This window comes from Battus philenor, unplaced genomic scaffold (genome assembly GCF_028537555.1).
Source record: "Battus philenor isolate CCGP_79_NKW_IND1 unplaced genomic scaffold, ilBatPhil1.0.hap1 SCAF_27, whole genome shotgun sequence".
NCBI lineage: Eukaryota > Metazoa > Arthropoda > Insecta > Lepidoptera > Papilionidae > Battus > Battus philenor.
The window spans coordinates 10,862,465-10,885,862 of NW_027181690.1; the positions used below are offsets into that span (position 1 = coordinate 10,862,465).

Genomic DNA, 23,398 nt, shown 5'->3' on the forward strand with positions numbered 1-23,398 from the left:
GTGGTGAATAGAGATAGATATAAAAAAATTTTGCTGAAAAATGAACAATGCATTCAACCCTTTAGCCAAAGTGGTACATACATAGACTACTAAATGGAAAATCCAAAAAATTATATATATATATATATATATATATATATTATTTTTTAGATTTTCCATTTAGTCTACTTTAAAAATTAAAAAAGTATTTTAAGACGTACACCAATACCTCCCTTTGCGTCGTGATTACGTTCCAAAAAAACACGACGCAAATTGAAACGCCGCAAAGTGAATTAAGATTTTCTATAGCAAACCATGTAAAGATCGAAGATAGGTTCCAGGGTGATGAAAAAACTACTTTTTAAAAAGAAAACAAAGTAATTGAACAAAGTAAACATTAAAAAACTTAAATAATATAACTCTGCCAATAAAAAAATTGTAAAAATATTTACCTCTTTTGTAAGCAGAAACAACAAGTAAAATTTAGACAAATTTTCTCTTTTAAAAAAAGCACAACACTACATAATTGAAACTGAACTCCAAAACTAGCAAAACAAAGTGAAAATAAAACTTTATTAGAAATTCCTTTATTTTTATTAAAAAAAATCCCCGAGTTTTGATAGCGCAATTAGAAACAAGTGTTGCAATCTTTTAAAAAAAAAACAAAATTTAAAAAAAAAATTAAAGACTCGAACCTAAAACGACGCAACCGCGAAAATCTAACGACGCACAGTGAAATTCAGGACTAATTAAACAGCGACGCAATTTAAAAAAAACGCAAAACGAAACGACGCAAATCGAAGTATCGGTGTATGTTTAAATTTGAATTAATCGAGTATTATACATATAAGTGTTTATAGTTAGATAAAATAATGCGAAACACTCAAATAAATACACTATGAAATATATTTTATCTATATAGCTATAATTAGCGGGAAGAATTTATAAATGTTTACATGCATTACGTATGCACATACGTGAAATTATCTTTTCTTGATAATTCATCTGTTTACTAATCCTTTATTTTTCAATTAGAACTTCAAATTGGTTGAATTGAAAATGCAGCGAAGGGTGGTGTACGATCCATGTATAAAATTTCATTTCAACAACATAAAACCATTGTTTCAACATTTATATGGAATTCGCAAAAGCAAACAAAATTTAATTATAGATGCATGTTGAAGCCGATGTCCAAATGCCGGCCGATGGCGCAAACGACACGTGATGCCCGCGCGCGCGGTCCAAACTTCGGGCTCTTTCACAAACTTATTTTTGCCTATTTGCAAAGCAGCTACCGCGGGAATCACTAGAAATGTCGATTTTATTTACATTTCAGCGATTTGGAAACGCTTGTGATGTATATTTTTTTTTATATTGTTATTATTTCGTCAACTCTCCGTACTTTGGCAATAAATGAAAACACGTGAATTTTATTGCTCATTATTTTAATGTTATTCTATTAACGACTAGACATAAACACAAATTAAAACACATTAACACATTCCATTCCATACGGGATATGTACAACCCCCTCTGCACTTTTCGTTCAGGCCATTTACAGTTCTGATTGAAAAACATATAATTCTTAAACTAATGTATTGCAATCGAATATAGACAGCTTCACGTGTGTACATACGTAATGCATATTAAAATTAATTAACTTTTTCCATCTAATTACAGCTTTGCAGTATTGAAAAAGTGTATAGCATACGTCCTAAACGACTTTTTTTTTAATTTTTAAACTGTGATTGTGTACGCAGCCTGAATGAAAAATCTTCAAAAATTTTCGTAACACGGAACGTGCTAAAATAACTTTATTTATTCCTTCATATTGTTATAACGTCAACAGCTGGACATACCTACATATATTTCATATAGATATAACTGCCGCATCCAGCATATTTTGAAAAGTTCATCTATCAACTATATCTGTGATTTCCACTAAGTGTTGCAACGGCCATCTTTTATTCACACCACGTGGCGTGCCTACTGCCATTTCGTATACTGACAGAAACATTATAGGTCACAGAACAGAGAAATAACAAGTTTGAATTATTAAATATTAAGCAATCAGATTTAAGTTAAACAAAACTATTCGAAATATCAAAAAAAAGTTTATCGTCAAAACATCACGTTGAACACGACGTTCTCGATGTCACGCGTACAGAAACGCTTCCAATCCTATATATATATGTATAAGTTATATATATACATATATATAGCTTATTTATCGAGGAAAGTTTCAAAAGCTTACCCCATCGAACTGTATTCACATCTGTCTTTGCTCGTAAATCTGTGTTATAAAAAATTCAAATCCAAACTCAAACCTTTGTATAAAAAATTCGCCACAACATGTTATTTAATTTTAGCGCACGATAAAATACAGGAAAACTGATATAAATGTACGATTGGAACGATTCATGCTATTTTAATATTTAATATCATTATATATAACATCGATATTCCTGAGAGTTTTATTTAAGTAATTTTGATATGTAACCAAAAAAAAATTTGTATCTATATTGCCGGACAAACTTTTTGTTACTTGTATATATATACTTTTGTGATTTGTTGATTAGTTATATGTAATACTTAAAATCGAAAAACTTCCGTGTAATAATATAAAAAGAAATAATTTATAAATGGCCTTATTAAAAAAGGTAATTTACTTATATGAGCTCATTTTCTAAATTGACATTTCAAATGAATCATCATTAGTAGATATTATTTTAACTTTTATTACAATCTCTAGTAGTAAAATATAACGAAACATAATTTTTAAATTATTATAAAACATTTTTTGTCTCCTATAAAAAGGACTCCTTTTTATAGAAATATAATTATAAACTTTTATGCCCATAGCCAATACAATGCTATATTATTTTTTAATAAGATATCGTATATGGTCTATGGACTTTTTTCATTTATAAAACTTTTTTTCAGTTTTTTTATCACTCTCCTCTTTCATTATTCACGTTCTCTATTACTCTTCTTCCATCTTCCCATTTATTTACATTTCAATCACACATCGTCTCTCTTCTTTTACACAACCTTTTAGTATATCACAGAAGTTACAATTTTTATTTTTATTTCAAGATTTACTTATGTTATATTATTTCTATATTTCACTTATCCTAAATAACTATTTATTATATTGTCCTTATTCATACAGGATCTACATTGTAATTTTACTTTCCTCTCCTTTATAATTTCTCCTTTATTATTTTTAATGTACACAGACACAATATGTTCTAAGTAAATTTCATTTACTTTTTTTAATTTCATCATCTTTTATCCTTCGCATTATCTTCTATACCTCGTTCTTTTAGTGGTCACACTCTCTTCTATTCCTTTCCATACTTTATCTTTTTCTCTTACGTCACCTTCCGTACTTCGTCTTCACCTCCTGACTACTATTTTTACACTTCTTACTTACGTTTTATCTTCATTCATTTACTTTTGTTTATTGAAATATTTTGCATTACAGTTTTAAATTTATATTTCTCTTTCTTTGTTAAATTTAACTAGGCAGCCTGTTTAAAACGCGGGGGTGTGAGAGGCGCGGTGTACGTGCATCTCACGTTGGATTGTGAAACTTCGAGGTCATACTTCATAAGTTCTAATGCACTAACTATTAAGTTAGTACTTTGTACCTTCACGACTCGTGATCTATTAAGGGTAGACAGATATAAAAAATAAATGATGTAATACGTTTATTCAAAACTAAAACTTTTAACAGAACACTTATTACGCACCTTACTATTCTTTTTATATATTTTATATTACTCCTCTCTGCTTTGCAGTGTTATACTTGTGGAGAAGAAGCAGGAAGAAACTCCACAACAACATGTCTTTTAATAAAGTTTAACAATATATATTTATACACATACACTTTATCTAAAATATCCTAAATGAAATCTAAATACACAGTCGACATCACTGCCAAGGATTCTTCTAGTATATTCATTTATTGAATAATAAGATTTACTGTCAATTATGGTAATACAATAATGTTTTGCGGAATTTTATTAAAATTTCTGATTCTGTTTATTACAAATTAATATTCTTTTTGTAGTCGAATCTTTGTTACAGTCAGTTTTTCACGGTGCCTGTGTTTTAAATAAAACTACTTGTCGTCGACTATGTGTTAATGGAAAATTACGTTTTTTTTGTCTGCCATTTCATTATTTATTACTACCCGAGTGTCATTTACAAATTATAATTCGGGGAGAAATCGCTCAGAGGGTGATTAGGTCATAAAACTCCTGTTTACCGTATCTCCAGGGTTCCATAGTCGACTCACGCCCCTGTGTGCTAGCTTCACATGAAGCTATTAGCCTTGTGAGGCTCTTAAGGTGATCAAAGCCTATCTCGGCGCTGTGTTACACAAGCGTCGACGATTTCCCCGGATGCTACACAAACTTTCGAACACGTCCGTCCGTTCCTGAGCCTGCGCGGAGAGTGCTATGCAACAATGCTCTATTAATATAATAATTTTCAATTTTTTTTTTTCGTGATTTTTTTTTATTTCCGTGCAAGTTCTATGTAATTTTCTAGAAATAATCCATACGTTCTTTGGTTATAGAGGAAGGTAGTCGTTTTTTGATATATATGCTCCGCGTATTGCCACTTTAGACTCACTCTATCTCTCTCTGTATATATATATATATATATATATATATATATATAGAGAGAGAGAGAGAGAGAGAGAGAGAGATAGATCTATATATATATAAAGAGAGAGAGAGACTTTAGTTAAAGTTATCTTTTTTGCCTTCTTCCTGTGGCTTTAAACCCTTGATCCTTGTGGTCCTCCACAATACTCTCCAATGGAGGAAAAATCTATGAAGGAGGTCGAGCTATGAACATCTTATGACTAATATTGATGATGATAAGTTATAATTAAATCACATATGTGATCGAAACAAAGCATAGAGGAAACAAACTGCCACAAGTGAATCATATAACATACGCGAGGTTACGAAACACTATGTGACAACACTTTGGGTTCTTACATGCAATACAATACATACAGTTAAGACCTTATTCCTATTCAACCGACTACTCCTTTATGCAAAACATATGGACAGATAAACAGATACGTACGGATTCACGATATACGTAAACGGTTGAAATTTCTTCCACATTCACTAAGCGTATTTCTAATACTTTTATAGTGCGAACAAAGAATCGTCATTGTTTCCAGACAAGTATAACTAAGGAGTTTCTTATTTCTATGAATTTCCTCTTTATCATTTTTGGGACTGGGATATATTTAACAAAGATTTTTTCACACACCTTCCTATTTTCAACCTTTCTCTCTCATCCTTTACAATGTACGTCTTTCTTCCTTCTTTCATCCTTCACATTTTCTATCATATTCATACATTCACGTATCGCCTCCTATTCCTCGCCATATTTCTTGAAATTTCCAAGTGACACGATTTTATTACACTTACTAAGAATGTGTTCAAGAGTGAATAGGTTTCATCTAAGCATGTACCATCATAGATCTCGTCATCGCTTGACATCAGGCGAAACAGAGGTCATATGTTCCGCCAATATAGATTTTTTTTTTCAAAAACATCAAGATATATCTATACATAAAACGTCTGTCTGTACTCTACAGATTCAATATAAAATGTAATCAAATATCCCAAGAAAGGTTTTTAATTTTTTAATCTATTTATATTTGAGATATATACCGCCATTATGTTCAGATTTTTAATCACACGCATTTCACAGGAACACTTAAATATGTACACTTAGTTTTTAATATATATAACTATCGATTTAAACATAAAATGAATGATTGCTTTATCTGTACGATGCGGCCAACATTTTTGCGTCTACCCTCATTTGAAAATTCACAATATTTTTTTAAAATATAATACGCTGTATTTAACACATAATGAACAGTGGTCACGTGTTCGTATCCAATAGATACAATAATATATAAATCACATTTTATGCATTAATTATCTAGGTTAGCAAAGACTTCCAATTAGATCTATTGCAAATGGCTTACATCTCACGTACTTGCATGATTTTAATAAGGTTACCCACCTTGTGGGTGCGCGTCTTACCCTGATTCATGAAACATTTTATACACAGGATTTAAATAGATATATTAAACAACACTGTCCAAATAGGACGCTATTTTTAGCCATAGACACTGCAATACCCAAAAATATCTATGTGGGATATATCTCATTCTTATGCTCCCTGTTTTTTGGTATCTCTCGTGCTCCTACTAAAATTTTGTTATTTCCACACTCCTTTGGCCTTCTTATTCTCCTTTCCATACATTTCTACCTATCATACATCTCCTGTCTTTCTTCGCCTTTCTTAATACAGAATACAACGCTTGGCAGACGAGTTGGTGATCCATCCACCCATAGTCTAGAAACTTCTTTGTAATCTGTGGCAATATATTAATGCACAAATTTCAATTACATATTTGTACCCCAAGAACCGAACCTGCGATCTACAATCGTAAGTGCAAGTCCTCAACCACTTCACTTTATCATCCTCACTCTTATTTATTTCAGCATTGTACATTCGTTCGTCTACGACAGTTTCCTGTGCTACCGTCACAGGTAAATGTGAAGTTTATTAAACTAAAGAAATTAAAAAATATATATTGTATTATATAGTGCACTTCAATTGAATTCTATCACTATATTAAACTATTACAAGCACTTTCAAATTGTCAATAAACCTAAAATGTCGCCATTGTTGTCCATATAGAAAGCTACCAGCTCGGAAGGCAGTTCTGCTGAAGCCGGCTAGAAACTCAACAGTTGCTCTTTACAAATATAGTTTTATAGATGCGCCACAATAATTAGCTTACTGAGCGAGCATCAACATTTAATTCCACGCATTAACATCAGCAGAAAGAATTTTTTTTTTCAGTATGTTATTTTTAAACATCTCAAGTGGCAGATATGAAATTGTTTATAAAATTTTATTGTACATACATACACCCTTTAACATTAGTATAACTCATTATACAAATGAATGTTTCAAAATGTAAATTTCTAATTGTACAAATATATCGTCATACAAATTATTAAGTGCGTAAATAAATATGATTTCGCAAAACCGTTCGAGAAAAGTTCCTCTTAAGAAAGGATTTGTTTGCGGTCGGATACGACGAAAATAGAACCTTCGACTTGTAAGGTATACAGGCAAAAGCGTTCACTTTAATGTTATTTGAAATTGTCGTATTTCAAACTTATTAAATAGGATAATTGATCAGATTCATAATTTGATAAATAATAACTAAACATATATAATAAAGTACAACAAAGTTTGATTTAAATCTAAAATCAAAAGTATTTTATTAAATTAATCCTATTGTAGCATTTTAGACTTTTGCATATTATAATGTACCCGAAATTATTTAAATATAATTTAAAATTAGCAACTGTTATGTTTCTGCCGGCTCTGAGAAGATCAGCGTTCAGCCTATGTTAACTTACTATGTATAGTGTAAAAATAATAGACTATTTAAAAGTTCAAACTATTCATAGATATATAAATAAATCTTAAACAATTGAGCTATGGTATCCCAGTGGGTTTGATTCCCGGAATGTAGTCTCTGTATACCCGGCGATAAATATTGCACATCGACCTTTGGACACACTATGTTACGTTTTGTCCGTGCGACAGAGATAACGCTATACGAAACCGAAATTAGCCGATTGTCTCTATCCAAAGGTCGATGTGCAATTATCGCCGGGTACTCTTATTCACACTTTGTGCAATAATTATATTGGATTCCCAGTGCTCACATACGCCCTTTGCGTACCATAATAAACAATTTGGAAGCGTTTTGATTGTAGTATTCTATTTTATTATTTGGCTTAAAAAAATTGTTGAATAAGTTGCATTTAAAATCGTCTAATATATTAGGGGTACCGATATATTATACAAAAAATTTGTATACTAGATGGCAAAAGGTTGTTGATAACGAAGGTGAATATATTGTTGATTAGAAATAAAAACTTGTTAAAAATGTAGTCGTGTGAATTTAACTTAAGAAAGCGATATTACTTTCCAGTTCCCCTAATAGCTGCAGTGACGTTTATACATAAGTACAGAGTATAAATAAAAATCGTAATTGATTCAAATAATTTTTTAATGCACTTTATCAATTAATTAATGTTTCATAGAATAAAATTTGTACAATATAAATTAAGAAGGTCATTATTAAATCACCTTTCTAATTATTTAAAAAATAAAAAATGTTCTTTCGTATATACTGGATAATACCATCCAAAAACACAAAAGGCATATTAACGAAAAAAAGTGAAAGTGTGTTGAAGGCGCCCACTGACGCACACGCGCGCCGCGACTTGGTCTGATTCATCGGTCGCGGATTTAGTGGCCCTAATACATAATATCTTCACGACGTCGCGCGCTGTGGGTGGAGATTTACCTTCGTCTGATCAAACCAACATATATTTCTAACACAAAAATGTTTAACTTAAGTTTGACTTGTCCCATAAATCAACGCCAGAGCATAAGTAACCAAGTATAAGTTTCGTAGTTTCGTATATATATATATGCTTTGTTTACACAGTGTGTTATTATGGTACATATAGGACACTGCTGCCAATGCTCTGTAAACATATTTATGAGTAGTGACAATACTATATAATTAATGCCAAAAAGTATCTAGGGAATCAAACCAGAAATATATTTAATATGAAAAAAAAATTTTTATGAACTTAATTGTCAAGAGCATAATCTTCGTAACTACATTTTTAATCTGTTTCGTTATATGCGTACTAAACTTTCTCCTCAAACATTTTATCATAGACACATAGGGAGAGGCCAAGAAAGCTCTCAAGGCCGGCTTTTACGTAGATAAAAAAGGAGCTTTGAAATATTTTAAGAGTTTACTTCAAGTTGTTACTTGATTTAAATGTAACCTTTCAAAGTAGGTTGATTGTTCGATAAATTTATTTTTAAAAGTCCACGTGTCACGTGCCGTTGGCTGTACGAAGTTTACCTTTGCCTTATTTTTTTTTACTTTATTCAACAAACAATATAAATAGATTCGTATGATGTACAAAGTTATCGCTTGAAATATATGACATTTATTTTTTATCAGGCCAATAACTGGCAGTACAATCGACAATAACAGATAGTATAAAATAAATATAAATTAAATAATTATATTTTTTAGACAAACATTCTATACAATAATTAACTGCAAATGAACTATTCGTTTCCTTATATTCCGCTTTTACATTTAAAATCAATCATATTTTATATTATACTAAATCCTTCACGAAATCATCTAAAAAGCGTGTGTAGTTGTTTTTTTTTTTCGAAAAATAAATATTAATTAACTTTTTATTAATAAAATTAGCTAATTAAAACTATTATTATTATTAAATTATGTAATATATAAGAGATAATATATCGCGCCATATATAAATCGGTGCAATTTTAAAACGCCCGCCATATTTAAAACAGTTTTTAAATATGGCGGGAAAACATTTCACCGTTGTTCTGTAACACGTCAAAGTGTAAAATAGCTAAATTCAACAAATATGGTCGCTCGGTAACCAGTAAGTAGGGCAGGCGAAGCGAAAATTTCGACTGCGGTACGCAATTTTAAAACCAATTTTTATAGGCGCAGAGTCAATAATCGCGCTGTAAGTTTTCGAAGCGAAAATGAAAGTCATGACAAACGTTTTGCACAAACGAATTTGAATAGCGAACTCTCGGTTCTGTTTTCCAAATTATGCTCTTTTTTTTATTTCGCGAAGCGGCTCGATCGTCCCATTTACAGATGCCCTTTGTTTTAAAAAAAATAAATGTCATTTAAAATTATTTTTACTTTTTTAAACGCTCGCAATAAAATATATTATTAACCCTTAATTAGGCGCATTAAGAAAATCACTCAATTAGGCGCATGGGGTCTTAAATGACCCCAAAAAAATATTGAGAAAAGAGTATCAAAAAGAAATAAAACTTAATGGATTTCTTTAGTAATTAATAAAGTACTTTAATATACTTTACTTTAAGAAACAAATACTTACTATGACATTAAAATATTAAAAAAAAAAAACAAAAACAGTAAACCTCTCTTTAAACAAATTTTTTTGGCATAGCCAAGATCAACTTAAGAAATAAAGTTTATTCAGCCTCATCAGCGGAATCTTCTGTTCTGCATCCGACGCAGTAAATCCTTGAGTGTTGCTGACAAATAAATTTACGACACTTGAAACATTTTGGTGGCACTTTTTTGTCGTCCTTTCTAGGACATGATGAACAGCGCCCGCGCTTAGCTGTCGATTGATAAACCGCCTTGTTCACATTATAAGCTTCATGGAGCCGTCTTTTTGTGGTCGCTGGTACAGCACGTAGTTGTATGCGACGTTTTTGGTGATCCTCCACAAGTGACGCAGCTATTTTCTTCGAGAAAATCCGTCTTGTATATGTCAAAGTCTTCTTAGTATTCGCTTTGTGTATGACAAATGGGTTGATTCCAGATATTTTTATACTCCAGGTAAATGTAAAATAATATTTTGTGCTCGGGTCCTTACTGCGTTCGATGGTGGTACTTTACACCATTTCACTTTCGGGCCATTTCTCTGAGTATATCGAGATAAAAAATAATTATCTTCCGTTGATACAGGGATGTCTTGGATATGTTCAGACTCCTCAATTTCGCTTTCTGAATTATGAGCACTATCAATGACAGCATCGTTTAAAGTTTCGTCTTGCGAATCCGAACCAGCAACATCTTGCTCTTCATCAAGCACTTCATCCAGCCATTGCAATATTTGTTTGTCGTTAGGCATTTCAATTCAAAAAAAAAGAAAAAGCATAGAAAAAACTCAAAAATACATAAAGAAATCATACCGTATCAAAATACACACATACAAAGATAAACAGTAAACAATATACTAATATAAGCACAAAAAAAAATCACAAAAGTAAAAACTTACCTTTGCCAAAAAATGGAACGTAACTAGGCGCATGGGGTCAGCTCTCTAAAGGACAGCGATGTGTGGGCAAGAGTTAATGTTCTGGATGCGACTAATTTGCGTACCCCGAGGGGAATGAGGAAGCTAGAAAGAGCGTTAGTACGCTCTGAAGACTGTAAGCCATTATTTTTTGAATTTTAAGCGGCCCTGACCCCATGCGCCTAATTAAGGGTTAATAGCATGCTATAGCTATATAGCATGATAAAGTAGTCTGCTATTCTTAGGACCGAACTTTCACTGCTGACCAAATGGCGTACCCTAAGACGTCTTTAAAGATAGAAGCTCGAGGGTTCCTAGAGGAGAGAACACTTCGGCAGATGCTCTATGGTGTTACTACATTGAAAGGCCCCCCAAAAGGGGACCTCGGCAAAGGCTGTCGTCGATATGTATTTAGCATTCCTACTACTTCGAAGAGCGTTAACGCTGAAAGAAATGACGGAAGAAACTGCACCCATGCTTCTACTTAAAATGGTCATGAGGCTTTATATGTATATATATATATATATATATATATATATATATATATATAACGTTCTAGCAACCAGCGGCACGTCGGTGCTCCCGTACTGAATAAGTATGTTTGCACACACGAACAAAATGTAACGTAAAACGCATACACACACAAACACATACACATACAAGGATATTAATCCGTTTGGAGCAATTAAGAAATATTTTCATATATATGTCTATTTATTATTAAGCATTGTTTACATTATTTCTTTGCGTTTTAATAAGTTAAATTACTGTAATATATTATGTGAAATAAATATAAGTTATTATTATTAAACGCATGTTTACTTTACTTAAAATTGGTGACGTAAATTTTGGTACACAGATAAAAAATAAATTACGAATTTTTTTTTTGTAACTCTTTTTTCTTTATTTTATTCTTGCGAAATGACAAATTACATTATTTATCCCAATTTAATTAATCATCGTGATTTTTGTGGAGGCCTAAGCCGTAAACTAAAACTGGGTTTTCTGCTTACCCTACTAAGGAATGTAGTCGTGAATATATAAACGAACTCAATGTTCAAAGGATGCGCAGTACAGTATGTTTAGAGATAAATTCGTCAGCTGTGATATCGTATTGCTTTATCAAATTAGGCGCCATTCTATGAATTGAATGTTACGAATCATTTCATTGTTTCATTCATAAAATATATTTTGCTTGTTACTACGTCAAATTTACAATTGTATTTGATTTTAATACGAAATAACATTGTCATAAAGTCGCTTTTAAATTATTCTGCTATCTGTTTTTTAAATTTAAATAAGACCTTACAGTTTTAAGTAAAAACAGGTCAATTTTAGATCGACTTCTCAACAGATCAGCTTATAATGTTAAAATAATTGACAATTCAAAAGCGCATGCAAATGCCTACTCGAATAAAGACATTGAATTTAACTGTGTGTGTATCTAGTCCGACAGATGACACATTGGCAGAACGGTTAACATCTTAAACTATTACCTTGGAATTAAAAAAAAAAACATAGCATTAATACAATCGTGGAACGATGCGCCAAGTGTCACGTTGTCTTTGTGACGTAATATTTGTCAAGCTATTCTAAACTTAAATTCCGTTACATAAGGGCCTAAATAGATTAACACGAATACATGAGTGAAAAGGTTAACAGATATATGTTTACATGTTTATATGATCTGTGAGGTTTCTATTATTTATTACGGGCATTATAATTGTTTTGGTTAAAAACTGTAACTAACATAAACCGCAATTTTATGGTTGTTGTGAACTTTAGAAAAAATACAGTAAAACTGTCGACGGATGAACGAGAAAGTACATCTGCTTGTGGCTTAGATGAACACCCTTTTTCGTCAGACATATTAAGCATAAAATTATATACTCTTTATTATCAAAATTTTTGTCCATAATCTTTTCGGCTCGGATATTTAAAGTTCAAAAATTTTAAGGTAAAGATACGATACTTGATATCTCTGGGAAATGAAACAATTGTTTTTATTAAGGTGAAAATTAATTCAATAAGAACTAGATTTATGCATTTCCTTATTCTTTCGTAAGTTATTACAAAAATTTTCTCACTCATAACTTACTATACTGTAGATGACGTCTTCTTTTCTTGTTTTTTATAACGCAATATCAAATTCGATAACACAAAAACCTCTAATAATCAATGATAGTATAAGCTAGTTTGCTGTCTGCGAATTTAACATGGCGAACTTTAATATTGAACTTTTAACGATGGTTTAATGAAATCAACAAATATTTAAACTGATAATTAAATTGTTAACGCCAATTACTCCGATATAAGATTAGATAAAGTTAATAACATTAAAGAAACTAAAGTGACAAGTGTAATATTGACGAAATTAATCTAACTTATAAATACATACCACAACAAATCGCATTTAATCCATATTTTCTCAATTAACTTATTCACAAAGTATATTTTCTACCACTATTCATAAAAACATGTCCTTTGTTCTAACAGTAAGAATAAGAAACACTAAAAACTTTTATATTTCGTTCACAATTACTACAAAACTATTCATGTAAAGTTATTTTAAATGTATCTAAAACCATAACACAATATTTCCCAACTATAAATCACAAAACTTTAAATTTATGTAAATATTAAAGCAAAAAGTGTAAATAATTTAATACCTAGTTCATAGTAATTAAAAATAACCAAACAAAAATATAAGTGTTAGTTAGCGAAAGTAACGATAGAGGGCAGTGAAATATATATGTCACAGATAATATCACATCAATCAACGTTGATGTCAATAAACTACATAAGGTAAAAATGGTTTATTCGTTTATCTTTAATAATAATATTTATGATCACTATTAATATTATTGATTTTATTTTTAATATTATTATTATTTTCTTAAGACAAAAATAATTTTTTATATAATTAAAAAAAATATTAAATGTCATAATTGCATATGTTTCTAACTTACTCAAATTTTTTCTTCTTACTTAATGCGTCGCAGAAATATTATTAAGTATTAAATACTCTTTTATTGAGTGATATATTCTTTTTTTTTCTTTTATGCCAGTGGTATAGCATAATGTTTTTCACTAGAAAATATTGACAGAAGAGGGTTTGATTGATTTCATGTTGTTGAAATTATTATAGAATTTTCTAACTTAAAATAATGCGAATGTTTTTAATACGTTCCGGTATATATCCATTACGGAATCGGTATTTTTTTGTGATCATTTTTTATCGTTTATAGGCAAAGCATTTGACCACTGTCTCGCCTGATGTTAATCGATGACGAAGTCCACGATAGTACATGCTTGCCTAAGAATAACCTATTAATTTTTGACTATACCGTTATCAGATTTTTTTACTTCATTGTTCATATTTGATAAATTTTGTGTACGGAGATTGTTGTAAAAGTTGCCTATAAAAGAACTACGAGAAAGGTAAATATCTGGGTATATTCTTTATTGCAAAATTATAGTTTTGATAGTTTTTGATCATCATCAAAAAATGGATCCCATTGCTATCGAGTTGATCTTCAATTGAACACGAAACACATAAAGCCTATATGTAACCTTATGACTAAGTTATATACATTTAAAAGGCGATAAAGTTTATAAGTTATTATATTATAGTTATAACAAGTCTAAAAACAAACCATAACACGTGACTCCACCACACGTGGGGACAGGAAAATATAGGCGAATCACGCTGTTGTAATGAACGGGGTAGATGCACAAGATTAACTGGAATATATTACGTAACTTACATATAATATACCAGGGGACACCAAACAGCGGCCCGCGAGTCACATCTGACTCTGAAGGTTTATTTGTAGCTCTGATTAAATATACCACAGTTCCTTTTTAATTTTTAGGTTATAATATTTTTAAAATTAAAACTTTCAATGTGATTATAAAACACATACGCAATTTTTTACTCTTAATAGCTGTGGAAAAACCTGCTGTTTTTTTTGGAAGTTTTAAAACGAAATTACTAGATTTTAGTAAACTATCGCCTGTTCGTTTCATGTTCATACTTAAAACTAATATACTGACATATGTAAACTTTGAAAGTATATCCAGTTCGGATGATATCTTGGTAAATATAAATATATCGGTAAATGGACTTTAAAATGATTTTTGAACGAAAACTGTGTGAAAGAGATGGATGTATCCGGAAGTATTGCTTTCTCTCTCTCTCACGGCGACGCCGCCATTAGGACGTATTAAGATTTTCTGTCGATTAAAATTAGTTACAATACTAAATTATCGCATATCATTTAGACCCCCCATATACATATTTAAATATATATGTGGACAGACATCATCAAAATTGTCACTAATAAGTCAGAAAACGTAAGTTTCCACTTCGCCAAACACTGAGCTACTTGGAGACAGAGCGATAACACCAGGGTTTCCAGAACTGACCAGGACATGACCACGACCACTATACATATATGTCACAAAATATATACATATATATATATATATATATATATGTATATATATGTATATATATATGTCAGCTTGAAAGTGACTTACATCCAGCGCCTTCCGACCGGCTTTAGAAAGGTCATATGTGCATCATTTGGGTGAACATCCTTCGCAGTGGAAGTCCGTGGTCTCCCTACCCTTAGGCTCCAACGGCCATCTGTTCTACTCGCTAAATGTCCTGCCAAATGCCACTTCAAATAGCCAATGACCTGAGCTATGTCAAATTCCTTTGATGTTCTACGAATTTCCTCATACCATTTTATACTACTGTGATTAAAAAGTTAGGTGAAATTGTCATTAAACTCCTAGGCGGAATGCAGGTAATTTTTTTTTCCTATGTTGGTAGAACTGTCTATAACATTTGCCAAGCGTCTGTTTTTCCAAAATGTTTAATTATATCCGTTTTAGTCCTTCCGTAAAAATTGAAATCACCTGATTTTGGCTCCGTGCGACTTTTGGCTATTCAGGAAACTCAAAAAGCCAATGCGAGGATGCAGTTTTGACACGAATGAGAAAATACAGAAACAGAAACAAACTGCTTCGTGGTCTGGCAAAAGAGCGTTTTATGAGACGGGGATTACATTGAAAGAGATGAAATTGATTTGGAAGAATAAATAAACCATTTATATTTTATAAACAAATTAACCTTACTTTTTGTACGCAGTAGTACTATAGTTGAACGCATTGTAAGAATTATATTGAACGTGGTGTGTATTTAGTTCAACAATAAACCATTATGTAATGATTTATAAAAAGTTATAATAATAATGAGATGAATTAATGAATTTTAATTATTGTATGCATTATATAAATTATGACAGTAATTTTTTCCGAAATATTTTATGAGTAATCAATGACATTAGGTAATGAATAGTTTATTTATTAACGAATTTTAATGTTAACAGATAAACAATAAAGTCAATAATGACACTAATTAAAAATACATACTAAATAAAATAAATTCACTTACATATATTATTTTCACAGTTGTCAATTACAATAAATATCTTTGTCGATTATTATTTTAAAATATTTAATTTAATATAACAGAATATTCATTATAAACACCTTAATGAATAAGATTTTTTAAATATTTAAACGGCGAACAACTAATCTATTTTTAAAAAAATAAAAAAAAAATCTAATCTATAAATTTATCTCGCTAAACATTTTTTTTTAATTAATAGCATAAATCAGAATAATTTTAAATTATTTAAATGTACCATATTTTTTAATTATTTAAATTTTTATAATATTAAAAAGGCTTATGTTTTATTTTATTTAATATATAGATAAAAAAGATTAATTTTTGATAACGTAATAAATAATAAAAGTTAATTAAATCGCATCTAGCATGCTAATAATAGCAGGAGTTCTTTTTTTTAATTTAAATGAATTTTGAACAAACAACATAGAAGATATAAATTTTTTCATTTTTAACTTTTTTAATTTAGCATATTTAGCTTTAATCGAGTAAATAAAACATGAACCAATATTAATTTATATATAATAAATAAAGTTTTTTTATTATTTAAAAAAGAATATGTTCATTTTTTCTTTTATATTTTTTTAATTGCATTCAAATGGAAATATTAATTTTATTCCTCAAGTGACAGAATTACTAACATAATTTTTTTTATTTAAAAATGGCATGTATTTCTTAAAAATATTCAGATCAACAATCGATTTCTATCAGAAATAAACCGAGAAACATCGGGTATATGTAAATTGCATAACATGTCGTAAACATGTTAGAAAAATATTTTACGGCGCCACAGATTATAAAATAAATAATACATGCGCTAAAGTACACTCACCTATGGTCAAAGCGAATGGTCTGGCGCGTGAGGCGCTCCGAGTTGCAGCATAGATCGGCACAGCTCTGTGATCTCCGGATGGTTCAGGTTTATGAGATGCACGTACATCTGCTTGTGCAAGCTTAGCTCACCAGAAACTGCTTCTAGCCTCTTCAACAGCGCCTCCTTCTCCCGGAGAAGTGTCTTTACTTTCTCCTCTACCTCCCGGGAACGTACTTTTGCCTTCTCCCTGGACTTCCTGACCGCTATGTTGTTACGTTCCCTTCTACGGCGGTACTCGTCCGTTCCCTTATCTATGACCTTGCCGGAGGACCGACGGGGTGGCGCTGGTTTATGCTTCAGCAGCGGAGGCAGCAGCGGCGCTCCGAGAGGAGGCAGAGGAGTGAAACCTCCTCCGTAAGGTCCGCTAACACCCACAGGCGGCTGAGGGTTATACTGCCCTGTGTATTGCGCGCATGTCACGGACCTCCTAAAGTCATGGGGCTCAGGAGGTTCCTCCTTAATCGGGGGCGCTTGCTCGTGAGAGTTCGATTGAACTGGAGCATACGACGCGCCCGAGTGAACGGGCTGGGGCATGTACGCGAGCGTCGTTCTGGCGAACGGTCTGGGCTGCGGCGATCGTCCACCGGGAAGTATCTCCTGGAAGAGTGCCATCGTCTCCTCACCGCGGAACTGGTCCTCGATGAGGTGTTGTAAGTCCAAACTGATCTCCTGTCCATTGAGCTCGTCTAGATCGGGTGGCGGGAACGGGGTACGCTTGTCTTCGGGTGTTTTCTTGAGGTCGGGCTGCGGCGGCGGCGGCGGCGCCGCGGCCGTCTCGTACATCTGCGGGGACTCCATGCCGCCCGGGCCGGTGGCGGGCCCTGCGGCGCCGGGCCGATTCTCCACTGCGCGGGCAACCGTCACAATGCACATGCACGACACTCGCGTCGCGTGCTAACGCTTCGGGCTCTGAGCGCGGACTGGCGGTGCGCGCGCGGCGAGCAAGGTTGCCGGAAGGAAGCGCTGAAGTCGCGCTGAAAGTTCGCGGTAAAAGTTTTTTTTTTTTTTTTTGTTAAGGCGCGCACACACCGGCGCGGACGGCGCTAATGGAGCCGATGCGTTGACCCATTAAGACGTAATATATTCATTAGGGCCGAGTCGTTTGTAGATAATTCATTTTTATGCGCTAATTTGTGCAATGAGCGGTCGTTTCTTCGAAATTTAAATGTTTGTTTTTATTAATGAGCATTTTTTTTAAATTATAATGAGTTGACATTACTTTAAACAAAAATTTTGGGTATCATAAATGATATCTAAATATTATTTTATATATTTATATAAAACTTTTAATTTTAAAAAATCATTAAAATATTATGTCATAAGGTATTAATATTTTATTGTTCCTTATTCATTAATTAACAAAAAAAAAACATGACGTAATTTTGGTGCAAATACTTTTTTATTAATTTTAAACAAATAAAATATTTTGAATCTGTTCTTAATATCGATCACTAAACAATTATATATCTAAAACATTGTGTAACATATTTTATTAATGTCACAGATTGTATATTAATTACAATTATAATACGTAAAGCTCATTCTTAAATTCCAAATTCAAATACTAATTTAAATATTTTTATTAAGTTGATATTTCATTAAATGAAAATAAATATGTGCAGTTCTCGATTTAGATAGTTAAACAATAAGATAATTTATTTAAAATCAGAATCTGATAATTCCTATGGCGTTAATATTGATAAATAGATATTAATATTGAGTAAATAAATATAAGGACTACACTATTATGGTTTTTAATATTATAGAATAGAAATTAATTTTAAATTTTATTCATTGATAGTGTTAAAATTCTATAATAATTGGTAAGATATTGTTGATATATTTTTAATATTTTAATATTTTATTAACACATATACGTAAAACTATCAACTTTATAAGAACACTAGGTCAGTGACTCCCAAAGTGGTCTATGACAACCTGCAAGGGGTCTACGTCAAAATTTGGGGGTCCATTAAATGAAAATGGGGGTCCACGATAGTGGATCTCAGCACATACACTGATAGTACCTATTTACTTACATCATACTATCTTATAATATCAAAACATTTACATTATTTATAAAAGTACCTATGAAATATATATTTTATGTTATTTTATTTATAGTTTATTTTATGTTTATTTAATGTTACGTATATTTTACATAACAGATACAACATTTTATTTTGAGTAGTTTTAATTTAAATTCAATTAATAAATGTATAAATTAACATGGTTTTTTACTTAAAGTTTTTAACAATAAAGTTCACTACAGTTAGAAATTTACAGGAAATCAATATCAGGTAAGTAGGGGGTCTACCCAACACGGAATAACATGGCAAGGGGTCTACGACACAAAAAAGTTTGGGGAACTCTGGTCTAGGTCAACCAGAGAGTAATGGAGAAGCTCGGAGTTTCGTTGTGAGATCGAACCACAAATGAGGAGATCGCAGAAGAATCAGGATCACCGATGTAGCTAGAATAATTTCTCGTCTGTGTGTGGCATTGGGCAGAACATATTGCTTGTGCAGACAACTGCCTTTTGGAACAAAGTTTCTCGGGTGATGGCGCTGGATGCTTGCTGATAAAACCGATCATCAAGGCGATCTTTGAAGTCTCGACTTTTTCTTTGCAGTGGAAGTCTATTGGCAGAAAAATAGAAGAATTCTTAATCTTGTATTATTATTATAAATAATTATTACTTTATAAATGTAGATATTACTAAACTTATCTATGTTATATATCTTATTTTATATCGAAATTATTACATATATGCATACAAACGTAAATATAGTACTGAGAGTTCTTTGGTTTAGTCGAATTTTTATCAAAATATATGTTTATAACTATCACAATTGGTTTTAATAAATTATGACGAAATATAATTTTAAGTTAAGTTGTTTTTTTATTTTAAAGTATTTATTTAGTGTATCTTGCCATTTAGCGGGTAGAATATTGCCGCATATGCCTTTCTGGAGTGAAGATATAAAAATGGTAAATGCACTAGGTGGAAAAATGACCTTGTAAGGGTCCTCCAAAAATGCAGGATATAGACCGCTTCCAAATGATTATATATATTGTAAATGAAAATATTGATCATGATTATTTAAAAATAAGAATTTTTTTTTCAAAAATCGATTTTACATTATTAAAAATCGATTAACAAATAAACAGCCATCATTAAACAGCTGATAAGATAGTCCTAGCATCGAGAAATCGCTATCGGCACGGAGCATTTATTATCACGAGCGCAAGTAAATCGATATCAATTGATAGAATAATCGACTGCGAGTAGAAATACGTGTTGTTGGTGATTGTACGTGGTCAATCACCCGTGCGGTGATGAAAAGTGAATGCAACTATAATTACACGTGCTATTACACGATAGTGGATATAAATAACTGATAACATCCATTTACATATATATATATATATATATATATACATATGTATATATCTTTATTTATTAAACGGTTTTATTTAATTCGACCCGTACGGAATTTATTTGTTTATTTATTTGGGTCAAAATTAGAAATTGAAATTTAAGCACCTTCCCGTTGTCAGATTGATCTGAAATTTGGTACACACATTTAATTTAGATGACAATACAATATAACAAAATCAATAACATTGTAAATCTAAGATGGTCGCCGATACAAAATGGCGAATTACATATTTTTCCTTAACCCCCTCAATATGGGTATTAAATGAAAGGGCTACACTAGTAAAACACGATGATTATGTCAAAATTTAATATTCAAGATGGACGCCGTTCCAATATGGCGGACTAGGTACATATTTTTCCACAACCACCACAATATGGGTATCAAAACCGTTTAACTTAAAAGTTTTTTAAATATATTTATTTTTGGTATTCTTTTGGCGGGAAACATTCAAATGTTTTGAATAGTTTTAAATTGTATGAAACAGGGATTGACTTGGGACAAGAGTGTTGTGGATTCTAATTTTTTCTGAATAACGGAATTTTCCCGCCATAAACACATTGACACGAAACGGTTCGATTCCAAATTCAAAATTGGCCGCGTTCATTTGAAATTGAAAACATATGTTATAATCTGTAAATCTCGGTCAGTATATTTAAATGAAATTAAAAAAATTATTCAGTCGTTACATCATTTCGATGATGATGATCCATATAATTCTTACTTTTAAATATTTTAAATGATCACCTGTGTTAGTTCAATTTGATACAAACTAGTATCAAAATGATCTATAGAAATTTCTCAACTAAAATAAACTAATCGTAGAAACCTCTTAAAGGCCCTACTCGAGGTTTTGTTCCATTTTATATCATTTAAAGTGATTACTTTTACACGTAATGAGACAAATGTGTGAATAGTTCAATTTGATACAAACCAGTATCAGATTGAAATTCTCTGTGATGACATTTTTTTAATCCAGTAGAGATATTTACACATATACGTATTATAACTTAAAAATTCCTTTATATTGTATTGATATTTTGAAATAGTTTAAACTTTTTAAAATGTAATTCTAAATTCGAAATATCTTTATTTAAGTAGACATTTACATGCACTTTTGAATCGTTGATTATTTTAACAATTTTGTTGTCGTAGTATATTATATATACTACGACAACAAAAGTAGTAAAAGTAGTAAAGTATATTATATATACTACGGCAACAAAAGTAGTAAAGTATATTATATATACTACGATAACAAAAGTAGTAAAGTAGTAAAGTATATTATACATACTACGACAACAAAAGTCATTGGTTTCTCTCAGAGATGGTCATTATCACTGGATCCAGCGACTTCCAGCGAACTTGACAATGTCGTCGGTCTATCTAGGATAGGCCTCTTCCGGCCCCAGCAGCCATCGGTAGCACTGCCATTTCAGACAAACAATTATTCCAGTCACATTGGTGATCTTAGTTCTTTTAATTTTAATTATGGTATATGTAAACTTTATTCGAGTGTTTAGTTGCATTCATATTAAGTTAAAATAAATTAGACGTACCGAAATGTAATGTCGCTTTCTTAAGTTAAATTACGCGACTACATTTATAACAAGTTTTTATTTCTAACCAACAATATATTCACCTTCGTTATCAACCTTTTGCCATTTAGTATACAAATCAATGATGGATCGGTAACAATTATTAATTTTTTTTGTAATATATGGCGTTAGAAACGACATTACTTTCCGGTCCCTTTATATATATTTACTAGCTGATCCCGCAAACGTTGTTTTGCAAAAAAAATTAAAGTTTTTAATTAACAAATGTAAGATAGGGGTTGATCGTAGAGAGGTGAAAATTTAGGTTTGTATGTATTTTTGTGTGCTGTATCATAATAAAATAAAAACCAAAAAAAAATATAGTCTAAAAAATTAAAAATAAAATTTAGGGGTGGACCACCCTTATCACTTAGAGGTATGGAAAATAGATAGTAGCCGATTCTCAGACATACTGAATACGCATGTAAAATTTGGTAAAAATCGGTCAAGCCGTTTCGGAGGAGTTCAAGTTCGAACATCGTGACACGAGAATTTTATATATTAGATATATATTGATAGAAACATAACACGAATATGTTCAAAAAAACAAGCTCAAGTTACAATGTTATTGTTCAATGTTATAAAATTGCTAAATAAGTTATAGGTCGACGACGACGGCCGCGCGCGACAAAATTGTCTAATTTGCTTTTACTTAGTAAACACTGTGCCTTTCTTACGTCATTTGCGATGTATAATAAAATATATTAACACGTTCACTGCGGGCCCAATTTTGAAGAACTTTCAGCTGGTGCGGCTGAGGTCGAATCAGCCTCAAGCTGAACTTCCTAGTAGTGCGGTTGAGGCCTTTTCTGCCTCATGTTCATCAGTATTTTTTTACAATATTGAGTCAATGCTTCGCAGACATAAAGAAAGCTATATTTTTCTTTGTCATACCTCATACGGTTGAGTGAAAACAGCCGCCGCACCAGTTCAAAGTCTACCATGAGGCTGAATCGACCTCAAGCCGCAGTGAACGTGTTAAATGTTACAACTAAAATCTTTCGCTTCAACACGCATTGTTTATATTGAGTTGTTCGTAA

The 23,398-nt window shown here is 31.6% G+C and overlaps 1 protein-coding gene across 1 annotated transcript in view; it reads right to left on the bottom strand.

The window, feature by feature from the left end:
• Nucleotides 1–18,193, bottom strand: part of slbo (slow border cells) — a 30,159-nt gene extending 11,966 nt beyond the window's left edge. The window contains exon 1 of the mRNA XM_068769081.1: nucleotides 17,279–18,193. Within this exon, the coding sequence (XP_068625182.1) occupies nucleotides 17,285–18,193 (909 nt within the window). The 3' untranslated portion in view covers nucleotides 17,279–17,284. The remainder of the gene's footprint in view (nucleotides 1–17,278) is intronic.
• Nucleotides 18,194–23,398: the final 5,205 nt, after the last annotated feature.